This window comes from Numenius arquata, chromosome W, assembly GCF_964106895.1.
Source record: "Numenius arquata chromosome W, bNumArq3.hap1.1, whole genome shotgun sequence".
Lineage (NCBI taxonomy): Eukaryota > Metazoa > Chordata > Aves > Charadriiformes > Scolopacidae > Numenius > Numenius arquata.
This window is the reverse complement of record NC_133615.1, coordinates 13,738,914-13,756,020: the sequence shown is the minus strand read 5'-3', so window position 1 is coordinate 13,756,020 and position 17,107 is coordinate 13,738,914. Positions and strand designations below refer to the sequence as shown.

The following is a 17,107-nucleotide window of genomic DNA, read 5'->3' as shown; positions in this document are numbered from 1 at the left end:
CAAATAAAACACTTCAAAGGAAGGCCACCTGAGGAGCAGCATGAAGGAAATGCAGCCACTCCAGCCAGTAAGTCAGCTCCATCAGGCGCTCACCTGAAGTGCCTTTACACAAACGCACTTAGCCTGGGGAACAAGCAAGAGGAGTTAGATGTGCACACGCCTCCAGGGCTCTGATCTTATTGACATCACAGAGATGTGGTGGGATGGCTCTTATGACTGGAGTGTTGGAACGGAGGGATACAGGCTCTTCAGGAAGAACAAGCAGAGAAAACGAGGAGGGGGTGTTGCCCTCTATGTCAATGACCAGCTGGAGTGCATGGAGCTCCACCTGGGGATGGATGAAGAACCAAGAGAGAGCTTATGGGTCAGGATTAAAGGAAGCACAGGGGCAGGTGATGTTAGAGTAGGGGTCTGCTACAGACCACCTGATCAGGGTGACAAGGAGGGTGGGGCCCTCTATAGACAGACAGGAGCAGCATCATGTTCACAGGCCCTGGTCCTCATGGGGGACTTCAAACACCCAGATATGTGTTGGGAGGACAACAGAGCAGGGCACAAGAAATCCAGGAAGTTCTTAGAACGTGTTGATGACAACTTTCTTCTTCAGTTGGTAGAGGAGCCAACAAGGAAAGGGGCTGTGCTGGACCTTGTCCTTACCAACAAGGAAGGGCTGGTGGGGAATGTCAAACTCAAGGGTAGCCTTGGCTGCAGTGGTCATGAAATGGTAGCATTCAAGATCCTTAGGGCAGCAAGGAGGGTACGCAGCAAGCTCACTCCCCTGGACTTCAGGAGAGCAGACTTTTGCCTCTTGAGGGACCTGCTTGGCAGGGTAGCATGGGAAAAAGCACTGGAGGGGAGAGGGGCCCAAGGAAGCTGGTTAGTACTCAAGGATCACCTCCTCCAAGCTCAGGAGAGGTGCATCCCAAAAAAGAATTCATTCAAAAAGGCCAGGAGGCCTGCATGGATAAACAAGGAGCTCCTGGATAAGCTCAGAAACAAAAAGGCGGCCTATAGAGGGTGGAGGGAAGGAGGGGTAGACTGGGTGATGACCAGATTAGGCCATCTAAAGCCCAGACAGAATTAAATCTGGGCAGGGACATCAAGGACAACAAGGAAAAACTTCTATAGATATGTCAGGGATAAAGGCAAGATTAGGGAAGTTTTGAGCCCTCTCCCGAAGGAAAAGTCACCCTGGATATGGAGAAGGCTGAGTTACTGAATGACTTTTTCTCCTCGATCTTCACTGGCAAGGGCTCTAACCACACTGCCCAAGTCACGGAGGGCAAAAACTGGGGCTATGAGAATAAAGAACTGCCCACTGTAGGAGAAGATCAGGTTCGAGACCATCTAAGGAACCTGAAGGTGCATAAGTCCATGGGACCTGACATAATCCATCCACGGGTCCTGAGGGAGCTGGCGAATGAAGTTGCTAAGCTGCTTTCCATTATATTTGAGAAGTCATGGCAGTCTGGAGAAGTTCCTGCTGACTGGAAAAGGGGAAACATAACCCCGATACTCAAAAAGGGAAAAAAGGAAGACCCAGGGAACTACCAGCTGATCTGTCTCAACCTCTGTGCCTGGCAAGATCATGGAGCAGATCCTCCTGGAATCTCTGCTAAGGCACGTGGAAAATAAGGAGGTGATTGGTGACAGCCAACACGGCTTCACCAAGGGCAAATCATGCCTGACAAATTTGGTGGCTTTTTATGATATTGCCACAGCCTTGGTGGACAAGGGCAGAGCAACAGATGTCATCTACCTGGACTTATGCAAAGCGTTTGACACTGTCCCACATGACATCCTGGTCTCAAAATTGGAAAGTCCTGGATTTGATGGATGGACCACTCGGTAGATAAGGAACTGGCTGGATGGCCACACTCAAAGGGTTGTGGTCAACATCTCAATGTCCAAGTGGCGGTCAGTGGTGTTCCTCAGGGGTCAGTACTGGGACCAGTGCCGTCCAGAGGGACCTGGACAGGCTGGAGAGGTGGGCCCATGCAAACCTCATGAAGTTCAACCAGGCCATGTGCAGGGTCCTGCACCTGGCACATGGCAATCCCAGGCACAAATACAGGTTGGCGGAGAATGTCTGGAGAGCAGCCCTGAGGAGAAGGACTTGGGAGTGCTTGTGAATGAGAAGCTCAACATGAGCCGGCAGTGTGCACTGGCAGCCCAGAAAGCCAACTGCATCCTGGGCTGCATCAAAAGAAGTGTGGCAAGCAGGGCAAGGGAGGTTATTCTGCCCCTCTGCTCTCGTGTGACCCCACCTGGAGTACTGTGTCCAGCTCTGGAGTCCTCAACACAGGAAGGACATAGACCTGTTGGAACGGGTCCAGCAGAGGGCCATGAAAATGTTCAGAGGGCTGGAGCACCTCTCCTGTGAAGACAGGCTGAGAGAGTTGGGGTTGTTCAGCCTGGAGAAGAGAAGGCTCCAGTATCTGAAGGGAGCCTACAGGAGAGCTGGAGAGGGACTCTATCAGGGAGTGGAGCGATAGGACGAGGGGTAATGGTTTTAAACTGAAAGAGAGGAGATTTAGATTAGATACTAGAAAGGAATTCTTTACTGTGAGGGTGGTGAGGCACTGGAACAGGTTGCCCAGAGAAGCTGTGGCTGCCCCATCCCTGGAAGTGTTCAAGGCTAGGCTGGATGGGGCTTTGAGCAACCTGGTCTAGTGGGAAGTGTCCCTGCCCATGGCAGGAGGGGTTGGGACTCGATGATCTTTAAGGTCCCTTCCAACTCTAACCATTCTATGATTCTATGAACTCTATTGTGGCCAACAGGCTTCAGCAGATCTAGTTAATCCCAGGTGTCGTGGTTTCAGCCACATTTACCAAAACCAGATGGAATGATGTCCCCCCCCCCCCAATAAAAAAAGAGGACAGGAAGAGATAAGGAGATTTACGAGTTTAGAATGAACTAAACTACTTTAATGAAGAATTCATATTAAAATTTAAAAGAAGAAAATAATGAAATAGATACAATATATACAAACCGTATCAAACTCCCAGGATGACAATCATGTCACTGGCAGGCACTGGGGAAGTCCCAGACTGGACTCAGCGATGGATGGGAACCGGGTTCCAGCTCTGGAGTCAGGAACACACAGATCGGGATCAAAGGCAGATGAACAGAGTCCTCTTCGGACATCGGACATCGAAGAAAGAGAGTTGACCATTTGATCCCTCAGCTTTCATACTGAGCATGGGGCAGATGGGATGGAATACCCCTGCTGGTCAGGTTTGGGTCACCTGTCCTGTCCGCTCCTCCCCACTGATGTGACCCCTCTACGTTTTTTCCGTTTCCGACCCTCTAAGGGGGCAAATAACGAAATTGGCTGAGCTTGGTTGTTATAGCAATAAGTATAAGCAAGGGCCTCTCTGCATACCATTCCTTGGCATGTAGCACAAACATTGGTCTTATCACTCTGAGAACGAGCAGTTTTCTCCACAATATGCCATTAATTTCAGAGAGTTAGAAGAGGCCTAGCTAAAATGTAAAATTACTAAACAGAAAGTTGGTTCTGTTTTAATTCAAACTGGGACACCAGGCTGCCTCCAGTCTTGATGTCACCCGTGAGCTCACTTGTGTTGGTGACCATCAGGTCCAGTATTGCATCCCCTCTGGTGAGGCTGTCTATTACCTGGCTTAAGAAGTTATCTTCCATGCACTCCAGGAGTCTCCTGGATTGCCTACAGCTCGCCTTGCTACTTTTCCAGCAGACTATCAGGGTGGTTGAAATTCCCCAACAGGACGAGAGTCTGTGAGCACGATGCCTCCTGTAGCTGGCATAAGAAGACTTCGTCAATAGGCTCCCCTTGATCTGGCAACCTGTAGTAGACACCAACCATGAGGTTCCCTTTGTGTCCTCGGTCTCTAATTCTTACCCATAAGCTTTCCACCTGGTTGTGGCTATTCTTCAGAGCCAGCTCTTCACACTCTATTCATTTTTTGATGTAGAGTGTAGTGCAGTTTAGCCAGCACATCTCAGAGCAACAGGCTGAGGGCCCTCACTAGCACCCTGTCCCTCTAACCTTGGCATATCTTCCCACCACTTGTTATGGGCAAGCCTGATATTCTCCCCCTCTCCCATCAAGCCTAGTTTAAGACTCTGTCAATGAGCTCTGCTAGCTTGTGAGCAAAGACCCTCTTCCCCCTTTCAGAAAGGTGAACCCCATCTGAATGCCCCTGCAGATGCAGCCCAGGGTTTTGTGGCTGCAGCAACACGCTGCTGGCTCACATTCAGTTTGTTGTCTACCAGGACCCCCAGATCACTTTCAGTAAGACTGCTTCCTAGCCTGTATTGGGAGCTCTGGTTATTTCATCCCAGGTGCAGGACCTTACACTATTCCATTAAGATGTTGAAAGCAAAGACCAAAAGCATGTTAATAGATTGCAGAAAATGAAGTCTGGAACAGCTGATATGCATGCCATTTCATTAAATTTCTGATGAGAAAGACCTGTGTTTTAACTTGCTGTGCAATAAAATCACCATCCCTGGAGGTGTTTAAAAGACGGGTAGACATGGTGCTTAGAGATATGGGTTACTGACAGTTTTTGTCAGTGTTAGGCTGATGGTTGGACTAGATGATCTTAAAGGTCCCTTCCAACCTAGACAATTATATGATTCTATGATCAACCACCCCTCTAGGAAGCCTGTTCCAGTGTTTGACCACCCTCTCGGTAAAGAAATACTTCCTAATGTCAAGTCTGAACCTCCCCTGATGCAGGTTTGAGCCATTACCACACGTCTTGTCACTGGATACCAGGGAGAAGAGATCAGCAACTTCCTCTCTATTTCCCCTTCTCAGGAAGCTGTAAAGAGCAATGAGATCGCCTCTCAGCCTCCTTTTCTCCAAACTAGACAAACCCAGAGTCCCTCAGCTACTCCTCATAGGACATGCCTATGACATATGCTCTAAGAGATATGTTAACAAAGTATGTCATGTCCAATTTTTGTTTTTCCATTAACCTCGAACAGGTAAACACGTAAACCATTCAAAAATTGTTTCTGTTTACTTAAGCTTTTCTCTCCTTTTGAAGTTTGCTGAGCTCATTTACACTTAACACCATCATCTAGGATGACTTCTGTATTCCTCTTCTGGAGCTATATAATATTTTTCTGTTCTGGTTTTAAATGAAATTACATCTTGCTATCTTCAGTGGAGTTGCTTTTGTTTCATCTTAGCAGAAATGAAATCAACATGTATGAATATGAATATATATAAAAAGATATCCATTTTATCCATAAGCACAGAAAGCTTCCACTTGTGTCACCATTTCTACACCTTCCTACAACAGGTATAATGCAACTAATTTCCAAACCATAGTAAGGTTTGGAAGCCATAACAAGGTCCAAACCATACTGAAAAACAATTAAGATGTCTTTTTTTTGCAAATATTAATCCTAACATTATTTGAACACTTTTGACAGCTGGTAAAGAATTTGAATTACATGACTACATACCTAAGATGAGGAAAAGTGACTTTTTGTCTTATTACCACAATAGTCTGTTGCAATTCAAGAAGAGTAGCTCCATCAGCTAAATTATAAACATATTATTGATTTATGTGTTAAAACAAGAGATTATTAGGCAAGGGAAGTATCCAATTTGATTAAGTATACAGCTGGCCTTTTGCCCCACAATAATACTCAGGTTGCTTAACTTAAGCAAGTTCAGATAAAACAGTGAAATTCCAAAGTATTTGAATAAAAACCTTAATCATAGATTTTACACTTCAGTCATTGTTTTAACCTAAAGTAAATCAGGTCTTATCAATAACTGTGAAGGTTTGCCTTCCATATTCTCCTAAGACACTGAGAAAATCAGCAATCAAGATATTGATACACAATGTTATTCCAGCTTTCTAAAACCAGCATTTAGAACAAAATAAATATTCTACAGCATGTGATAACCAATTAATAACCTCTAATATACAATAATTTAACTGACAACTGTTAAGAGACTCCAAATACGTCATCTGGAGATAAATGGAATTTTATTTATAGGGAGAGAGTGACTTTTCTTTATAATAAATGTATAGAAGTGCAATATCTTAAGTATTTACTGCATGCAAGTCATCTTTTTTTTTGCTAGCCTCATATAAAGTAATTTTATATAATAACATATCTCTGCAAGAATACAATTGAACGTATTGAATCAATGCATTTCTTCAGTTGAGTAGCAGTCTTTGATCATTGAAATAACCATCTCATACAGGACTATGGAAAAAAAGGCATTTTTTCAGTAACCTTTTGGCAGATACAATTCTGTATTGACAGTGAGAAATGATAAATTAAAATGAGAAATTTTGACCCAGTTTGGCCCATGTTACCCCACTATATGCTTCAGTAGACTGTATGATAACTATTTTCTTATAGTAGTTTTGTTTTCTAAAATGTGTGTCCACGTGGGGACTGCCCCTAATTACCAGAACTTTCTAATCCTATTCTTAGTCACAATTTATCTTTAATTTATCCATTATAAACAGTTCTGTAATTATTACCAGAACTGAATCTGATATGTCAAGCAACTTTCTCTTTATGACAAACAGCATAAAGGAAAGATAAAGAAAAATAATCAGAGGAAAATGGTAGAAGGAAGATGACAGAAGACTAAGCAAGAAGCTCTGGTGTTCTTCAGCTGTACTACACTTCATCAATTGTTCAGTTTTAGAGGACCAATTTACACTTAATTCAGAAGGATCAGAAAGTATTCCAGAAAGCGCATACATAGAGCAGTACTGTAAAAATATTTTCCTTACATGGCAGGAAGCAATTAATCAGTGTGATAGACAAGTGTGAAGGGAGAAGGAAGGAGTGTTTTGGCCAAGGAGACAGTAAACCTTAAATGTCATGTGTGGTGACATAGCATTTTTAATATCTTCAGAAGGAAGACTTTTTTTTTTCTTTTTAAAATTTTACTGGAAATAAACAGGAACTCCTTTTTATTATTTTTTCTTTGAAACAAATGAAAGCCCAATTCTTATACTTTTCCATTCCTAAAACCAAGCATGACTTGTTGGCTTCAGTCTGAATACAGTTGGGTTTAGTCCATATTTACACAAACTTGTCATTCTTACAGGGGAGCAGAAAAGAATTTTTCTTGTCCTACCATTTTCTTTAAAGGCTTTTTTTTTCTGAATAAAAATTAAATCAAGACCTTTCAAAGTGAAAAGGGCAATCCTCCCAAGTCAAAATACTTAGTACCCCATGAAGTGCTAAAAATGAGGGGTTTAGATACTACTCACTGTTCACGGAAATTTCAGGATTAGGTTTTAAGAGGAAGGTAGTTGTACTCCTTGTTTTCTAACTCGTAAGCCTTTCTTTTGGCCACACACTCCCACCTCTTCCCTTCAGTCAGCTTGGCACTTGTCTGAGCTATTGATTAGCCAAAATGGCTCAAAAAATGGAAAATTAGAGTACTAAACTAGCCAAGCAAGAAGAACAGAAATGAGTGGGGTTGTTTTCACTCAGTTTACTGTCTTACCAAGTACCAAGGGCCGACACAAAGGAGAGGGAAAGCACCACATAGCTGAGACCCAGGAACTGAGGAGGAATTAGAGGGTGGTTCATTTTGGCAGCAATGAGTTATAAAATTGGGTCAGCTGCTTTGTGAAACTTCACTCACTGATACCAGAAGTGTTCATGAGGAGCAGGCAACTGCATATTTTGTGGCAGATGAAGCTTTCTCTGTTTACAAATACTCTGAAACTCCTAGGTGTTTGGGACAATATAGTACAAAATCGTTTGGCAATCAGGCCATATGATTATAGTATGTGATGTAAGTTTATGTCACAACTATGCTCGATTTATCACATAAATAAAGCTTCTATTTCACATATCTAAATATCCCAACTTGCACTTGTATTTTTGTTGATTTTATTCTCACTGAGACATAAAGGTAAAATAAATCCTTTCTCACTCTTCTTTACATTCCGCAACAGGAAAGAAAAATAAATAGCAATTCACTGAAGTTCTTACTTAGGAAAATTATTTGCATTTCAAAAATCTTATTTAAACTGTTGTAATGACATAATAGAGAACAGAGACATTTTTGCAAGTGGCCTGAAATTCTTCAGTGGTAAAGATGTGAGATCCAATGATTGTTGTTCAAGTATGAGCCAGAATCCTGAAAAGCAACACGTAGGCATCTTTCTGTTACTCCTATCATCACTTCGGCAAACAGAAAGATCAAAGAAACAGTCTGCTCTTGCAGTACTACTGCAGACATGCAAAACACTTAACAGCCTACAAATTCTGAAAGTTTTCTATTAATAAAGACATAGATTATTATTTCTTTTCCCCCATGCTTCTGAGTTTCTGTTGTACACAAGCCAAAAGATCTTTAGCAATAATGGCAAATAACTGTATTCACTGTACTGAACCTTAAATGTTTTGAACTTTCTGGCTGTAATAATGATATTCAGGAAATATGGACAATGAGGAAAGAGCATGTATAATTTAAAAAGTAATCACTGGAATAATACATCTATACAATATTTATCATAAGAAACATTTTGGGAGAACAAAAAGCCCTAATATATTTCAGAAAAGCTAAATGTCATGAAACGAAGATATTATAGTACAAAGTTATGGCCAAAAATACTGTATTTTTAGCCAGCAAGATTTTTGAGGAACAGTATGTATTAGTTTTAAAAAAAAAAAAAACAACAAAAACCACACCCTATTTTTGTCCCCTGAACAATAGACAATATATGCATTTAAATGACACTTTAAGAATAGCAAATATGATCTTTATTTTTTTAAACACTGCAAATTAAAAAAAAAAAGTATCTATACCTCCCAATATATCGGTCAAATAAGGATTTCCTGCAGCATGATAAATAAGGAATTCAGCAGTAGACTTCATCTTAGACCATCTTTTGAGAGAAAAAAACCCACCACACCACAAAAACAGCTTTAGAATAAGATTGGTCTGGTTGAATTCTCTTAACTAGATAAATAATGACCCTCAGTGGATTACTGATTACATGGAAATGTTTGTTTTGATTGATACAACTCAAAATACTATGGGTAAATAAAAGCCGCCCCCCCCCCCCCCCCAAAAAAAAAAAGGAGGAGATATCAGTGGTTGTTATCAAACCAAAACACATTGTTTTTCAAGATCTCTACTAAACTAACAAATTGGACAGAGACACATGATCTTAGTTGTTTATGTCTGAAGAGGGATTGTAGCTACAAAAGTGTGACTGTCTAAAGTAGTCATTAAAAATCTACAACGGGTCATTTTAATTTCCTAACTTGTGACAATCTCTCCAAAACATATTTACTTTATTGGTTTCTTAACTAGAGGTAGGTAATTTGTAGGCCTTTTTAATATACCGTGCACACTTCATTAGTTTACTAATGTAATGCAGGATAACCATGCACAGAGCTCTAAGAACAGCAGCACATATAATAAATTATTTGGGCTTTTTTTTTTCATGTGGGTTAACATGTCTTTGTTTTCTCCTATTAGTTCATTATTTTGTGAAGAATGCATAACAAGGGAAGGGGCATTAGGTTGAATAATCTGAAAGTCTTTTGCATCTTATAACCAAAAGCCCAGAATCTAGCAATGTCTTCATATGCAGCCCTTTTATGCCCTTTTAAAGTTTTTGCAAATCATGCGGTCAGTTCTGACTGATAGCCAGCATAAAGTCTCTTCTCCACTTTCAAACTTAAAAAAGTGTTTCACAATGATGTGGCAGTATAATTAGTACTTACAGTTCATACACCTTGAAAATCAAGAGTCTGAATTATAAAAAGTAAACTGCTTTTATAGCTTCATCATCCTATATATGTAAGGACAGTGCCAGCTACTTAGTGAAGAAAGCAAATTTAAGGTTTCTGTAAAACACATATTACAGCTTTCTTGTACTAGTGAACACCTAGAATACACAGGTTCCCAAGATGTTTTCCTTCCCTCCTCTCTCATTTATGACATTCAATGAAATCACATAATTTTGGCAAAGTTAAAAGGGTTTCTGTCTTGTTTTTGCCTTCAGCTTCATGTTAGAGGCATATACTTCTGGACTCAAGCACTATAATGCATAGTGGAAATCACCAATTAAAACAGTAACAGCAACGGAATATATTGAAAGTGGGAACAGATATGTAATTTAAAAAGGAAATGTTTTTGTAAACACTGTCACGCTGCAATGCTGTGTTAGGTGATTCATGTAAGGCTTGCATTAGTATGCTGAATCCCAATTTTTTCAGAATATGCTCAAATGATCTAAATGTTGTCACAGGTTCAACTCAATTAAAATATACCAGAAGTAGCCCAGTGGTGCACACTCTTGAATTTTGTAATCACAGTATATCTAAAAACATGAGTAAACATTTGTTTTGTTTTTATACAAAACTTAAAACGCCATTCCCCCCCCCAATAACAAAACAAAACAAAAGACAAATCCCAAACCTTCATTAGGTATCACTGGCTTTTGCTTTTTTTTTTTTTTTTTGGCTACAGTTCTATTTATATCACTAAATCCAAGGTGGCCAATGTATTCCCAGGTCAAAAGAAGGGATATTACCATACACCCCAGAGTCAACAGTGGAAACAGAAGATTTGTTATGTTTATAAGCAAGATCAGGACCAATTTTATAATGACATATATAACAAGAATAACTGTTCTGATCACATATTTAGAAAGTCAGTGTCACTTTTTATAAACTACAACTACCTGCTTTAGCTTTATTAAATAAAAATCTTTAACTCCTTAAAATTGTTAACACTAATGACTTTGCTGCAGTTAGATCTAAGGTTTCTGTAATTTCTGAAATAATGTTTAACTGATCTGATGTTTTGCATTTTTTCATGATATTTTTAGGGAAATAGCATATACCCATTAGTACTTAATATGTTCAATAATTTGAAATGTCTCTAAATTCACTTTTCTAATAAAGGCTATTAGAAAGGTAAAACTAATCAAAGTTGAATCTGCTAAAACCAAATTCATATTTAAGAGCTTATGTTCCAATCCTAAATATAATGGCATAAATTCTTCCGACAAAAACAATTTCTACATCTGTATAAAGCCGTGACAAGATTTAAGCATTGTTTTGATTGAGAATGTCCTCTGCATGTCTCCAATTTACTTTTACTCAGGAACGTACGAATGATTTTATACAGCACGGTGCTAGTACCACTCTGTACTATAATAAGCTTTTTTCTTTTTAAATAAAAACAACAACTCCCTAGTCAGAAATAAACTGACAAAATTTACATTCTTCTCTTAAAAAAGTAAAGAAAATAACATTATTTAAAATGTGAATTAGCTGTAAGACATATGATACAATTACATAGATACATATCAACACAGCACATTCAATTTGCCAAAAATTAATGATTACAAAGCCAATATGGATGCTGCCATATATATAGATGTATGTACAATGATTATAGCATTCATAATTGCACTATACCTACAATCAGTTTTCAATTATAAGGTGTTTTACGAGGAAGTAAAAAATAGCAACTGTTCTTATTATTGTTGTTTTGGAGTTGGGAGGGTTAAGGATGAAAAACATCTCATTAGTATTTAATGTTAACTTTGTTAACTAATGAGTCACTGTTTTTCCAACTCTCCTCCACTGCTGGGAGAAGCAGCAATTTCTGTGCTAAGCGCACTCTAGTGCTACCTGGCATTGTAGATAATCAATCCAATTATGTCTGTCCTCTGAGTTCTCTGTAGTTTGTTAGCAATCATGCACCTAGTAAAAAAAAAAATCTTTCAACCTAAGCTGCTCATCAATGTGTGCTACATTTTTGTTGTTAAAAATTTGCACATTTAAATATCAAGCGTGATTTTCTCACTGTTTCATTTACATTTATAAATCTTTCTAAAGAACATCAAGAGAGGCTATTTTGCATAAAGCCTATCAAATATCTGTGAACTGGTTAAGAGGCAACCTTATCAAGAAAAGTTCCTGAATGTGATCACTCATCAATAATTTCACCCTGTTTCATGAGTTAAACTGTCTTCTGTACATGGATACTTAGTAGCATATTCACTCACACTCTTGTTCTTAGCATTAAAAAATGGACCACTTTCTAAAAAAGGGAACATATGAGCTTAAACTATGTTTATTTATCATTTGGCAGTTGACTCAATCAGGTCAGTTCCTAATCCACCAGTTTGGCATTTCAATTAGTATCTTATGTTTCAAAAGTATTGGTTTTATAAAAAGCTAGATATGGCAAGATTTTATACAAAAAAAATATTTTTTCTATTGTGGAAAAACACACTTTAAAAAATCTCTAACTTATGAAAAAATGCACACAACTGAAAAAAATTAAAATACCACTGTTTCAGGCTGTAGCCACTGAGGAAAATGTAGTGTCCATGACATTTCTGTTTGGCATTTGTGAATAAAGAAAAGAAAAAATAATGTCACATGACAATTAAAAAGAGATTCTATGATATTCCATGAGCACCCCAGGTTTGTGTCTTTATTTCATTACTGTCTTCTATGCATCTTTCTGATCTGTGAAAGTATGGTTAAATTCTAAATCCATACACAACTATTTCTGTTTTGCAATCCCAATATTCTAGCCTCAGAAGTGAAGACAGAACGAAAATACCCATGTCAAGAATTTAAAAATCACACTATCAATACATTTGATCCTTCAGAGAAAGTACATTCTGTAAAATTTGAATGACTGATAACTTCAGTTCTGATAATAGCATTTTTCCTGACCAAATCACTCAACAGAAAATATTTTTACCAAGGAATGCAACTGGGAAAATGTCCACTGTACCTTTTTTTAAAGGGGGACGGAAGGAGGGAAAGAGAAAGGGTCAGGGAATAAGGAAACCAGCTGGATTTTGCTTCAGTAGCAAAAAAAACTATTATCCTTTGTGAGTGTACAACTGAGAATTTAAAATCCATTGAGTCACAAGTTTTTGCCTAAAAAATAAGAAACTGTACTGTGAATGTACTTCAGCATCTTTTGTTTTTCCTCCATATAGTTTAAATAAAATCATAATATTAACTAAAAACTCTGTGGACATTCACAGAGTCCAGGCCGGCAATAAATTAGTATTATGTAATTTGTTTTCACAGATAATACAGTCCCTCTTGTGTATCTTCAATCACGCAAAGGTGGTCTTGGAGAGCCTCCTAGGCACAGTTAGACCAGGTTGTACTCCTTCAGGTTTAATTGTAGGATTGTGTCCTTGACAGCAGCAAAGACGAAGCGTATATTCTCTGTGTCTGTAGCACATGTGAAGTGGGAGTAGATAATTTTGTCACTGTCTGGATTCAGGTCTACAAACATCTTCAAGATGAACTCTCGTGCTGCTTGTGCATCCCGTTGTGGTCCTGATAATTAAGAAGAGAAAGTCAGTTTTTCCTAAAGTCAATTCAATGTTTGAGCTTCTTTAGGAGGGGAACCTTAGGAGCAGAAAACAGAAGAAAGACTCAGTCTGTGATCCTTGTATAAAAGAAAAAGGGAAAATTTTTACTGATAAATACTGCCATATACTATTTTTTTTTCCAGTAGGAACCATTAAAAAATAAAAATGGAAGGAAATTCCAGAAGTTGATGATGCAAGAGTTGTTCTTTTCCTGCTGTCTATCCTCTTTTTCCATAAGATATTTAAAATGGAGAGATGAAATTGATGGTCTATAACCACACAAAATTAACAACAGAAGAAATAGTTGCTTTATACTAATAAATATTTTTAAAAAATAATTGAATTGGCCCATTTTCAGTCTATACTATATTCAAACTATATTAAAGTATGTTCTTTTAAAACATAGCATAATCAAGTCACATTCTAAACCAGTCTGTATCCAATATAATTTCATTTACTTTAGTCATAATAAAATATATATGCTTGCTAGTTGAAGCTGTTTAATTGCAAAAAGTTAATGTTTAACAAATCAATTATCTAAATTATATATAACAATACTATTCAATCTAAATTAAGCCTGTAATTCTCAGAAGAATACAATGTCTATGTAAACAAACAGCATGGTCTGCTTTACACAAGACAGAAGGCAAAATAATGACTTCCAGTCTAGAACAGTGACGACTTGTTCATGTTCACAGCCAAAAAAACAGCAGAAAAGCAGGAACAAGCTATTGTTTTCCTGTACTGCAATTCTGTTCCAGTACAACTTTCATAGGCCATTATTCACTTGCCGTCCGGTTTCTACAGACCATGTATGTTTTTGTGTGCCTCCTCCTCCTATCTCCTCATTAGTTCTGGTCTTGTTACATGACAGTATAAATATCAGTGCTCAGCTGTTATATAGTTCTGTCCTTCAGTGATTGTTATGAAATCTGTACTTAGGGGGTTAGCGTGTGCCCACATAACTTTCAATAACAGCACAATAAAATAATTTAAAAAAAAAAAAACGGAAGAGAAATCATATGCTTTCTGATATCTATTGGTTGCAAAGCCTTGTGGAAGGAGAACATGATTCTGCAATATCTTGGTGTACACACATAAGCTCTCCTAGAAGCTATGTGAAGGCACATGGAGGACAGGGAGGTGTTTCGAGACAAGCAGCATGGCTTCACCAAGGGCAAGTCCTGCCTGACCAACCTAGTGGCCTTCTACGACAGAGTGACTACATCAGTGGACAAGGGAAGAGCTATGGATGTTATCTACCTTGACTTCTGTAAGGCCTTCAGACATGGTCCCCCACAACAACCTTGTCTCTAAATTGGAGAGAAATGGGTTTGATCGCTGAACTGTTAGATGGATAAGGAATTGGCTGGATGGCTGCATCCGAAGAGTTGCAGTCAATGGCTCAATGTCCAAATCTTTATCAATTACATCGACAGTGGGATCAAGTGAACCCTCAGCAAGCTTGTGGATGACACCAAGCTGAGTGGTGCAGTTGACACAACTGAGGGATGGGATGCCATCCAGAGGGACACGGACAAGCTTGAGAAGTGGGCTCATGTGAACCTCATGAGGTTCAACAAAGCCAAATGCAGAATCCTGCACCTGGGTCGTTGCAACCTGAAGTAGTTGAAGATGTCCCTGCTCATTGCAGGGGGGTTGGACTAGATGATCTTTAAAGGTCCCTTCCAACCCAAATGATTCTATAATTCTATGAATATATATTATATATACAGACACATACACATTTGCTGAGATATAGAGAAGAACATGTAAACAGATAATAAGTTCTCTGAGGTAGGATAGAGAAGACTGTTCAAAATTTTTAAAATTTCTAAACACAACAGTTTCTAGCCTTTAGCTTCAGCACATATTCTATAGAAACAGCAACAATAAATTTCACTATTTTTTTTTTACTCTTAATAAGTTTAAATATTTGTAAAGGAGACTCCTAGACTTTTGAAGACTGATTACTTCGAAATCAGCTATTTATTGTTTTAATCAACTTCCTAGAATTTTGTTAAACCGTTTTACAGTGGGTAGACACAGGTAGGGTTGTCCCTCTCTCAAAACCTACTGCATTATTCAAAGCCTGTGTTGTGATTTTGGCCGAATTTACCAAAACCAGACTGACAGATGGCCCTTCCCCCCTGCAAAAGAGAGGAGAGGAAGAGATAAGGAGATTCAGAAGTTTAGAATGAACTAAACTACTTTAATGAAGAATTAATATTAAAATTAAAAAGAAGAAAAGAATGAAATAGATAAAATATATACAAAACCATATCAAGCTCCCAGGATGAAAATCACGTCACTGGCAGGCACTGGGGAAGTCCCAGACTGGACTCAGCGATGGATGGGAACTGGATTCCAGCTCTGGAGTCAGGAACACACGCATCAGTGGCAAATTACCTAATAACAAATGGCAATTACCTAATAACATGTCTGCTGATTATCATGTAATTTAATTTTTTTTTTGGACTGGAGTTTGTCCTGGTTTGAGGTAAAATAGAACCAACTTTCTGTTCAGTAATTTTACTTCTTAGCAAGGCCTCTTCTAACTCTCTGAAATTAATGGCATATTGTGGAGAAAACTGTTCACTCTCAGAGTGATAAGACCAATGTTTATAGTTAATGTCAAGGAATGGTATGCAGAGAGGCCCTTGCTTATACTTATTGCTATAACAACCAAGGTCAGCCAATTTCATTATTTGCCCCGTTGGAGGGTTGGAAGTGGAAAAACATAGAGGGGTCCCACCTGCAGGGAGGAGTGGACAAGACAGGTGACCCAAAACCGACCAACAGGGTATTCCATCCCATCTGTCCCATGCTCAGTATAAAAGCTGAGGGATCAAGGGGTCAACTCTCTTTCTTCGATGGCCGACGTCCGAAGACGACTCTGTCTGTTCATCTGCCTTTGATCCTGATGCGTGTGTTCCTGACTCCAGAGCTGGAACCCAGTTCCCATCCATCGCTGAGTCCAGTCTGGGACTTCCCCAGTGCCTGCTGGTGATTGTCATCCTGGGAGCTTGATACGGTTTTGTATATACTGTATCTATTTCATTATTTCCTTTTTATATTATTATTAAAATTTCATTAAAGTAGTTTAGTTCCTTCTAAACTCGTAAATCTTGTTATCCTTCCTCCTCCTCTCCCCGGAGCGAGAGGTGGGGGGAGAGCATCTGTTGCCCATAATTGGCCAATTTGGCCTAAACTAAGACCAAGTTCAAGTATGGAATCTGAGGTTAAAAAGAAAGTTTGCTACCTCAGGAATTTAGAAAAAAGGGAATGAGCCAATGTTAGTTTTACACTGCTAAGTGGTTATGATCTAAATAATCTTGGAAAAAAAGTATAATACAAATCAGTAGGTTTCTTGTCCATTGCTCCCTAATTAGCAGTCTTCAAAGTGTCTTTCTATATGATAATCAAGTCCTATATATAAAGTATTACAATTTGGCTTGGCTACATTAGCTTGGTGAGCGTAATCATTTCTTTTCTTTGAAGATTCTGGAGGGGAGTGTGCTCCTGTGGACAGAAATTTTTCTCTTTTTTCCTTCCTAAGCATGGCCCCTTAGTGTCTTTTTCCCCTCTCCCAGCACTTCATTCCAGTGAGTCAGCATTAGCTGTGAAAGCACACCCTCATGTGATACTCTGACCATTGAGCACTTCTCAGTCTCTCATCCAATATTGCTATGACATACTGTGCAGTACAGCTGTTTAATCAGTCCAGTTTGCCATCTTGGT

At 39.0% G+C, this 17,107-nt stretch overlaps 1 protein-coding gene across 1 annotated transcript in view; it reads right to left on the bottom strand.

Annotated features, from left to right (window-relative positions):
- Positions 1 to 10,468: 10,468 nt before the first annotated feature.
- LOC141476693 (guanine nucleotide-binding protein G(q) subunit alpha-like) overlaps positions 10,469 to 17,107 on the bottom strand; it is a 191,633-nt gene continuing 184,994 nt past the window's right edge. Inside the window, exon 7 of the mRNA XM_074165503.1 lies at positions 10,469 to 13,331. Coding sequence (XP_074021604.1) covers positions 13,141 to 13,331 — 191 coding nt within the window. The 3' untranslated portion in view covers positions 10,469 to 13,140. The remainder of the gene's footprint in view (positions 13,332 to 17,107) is intronic.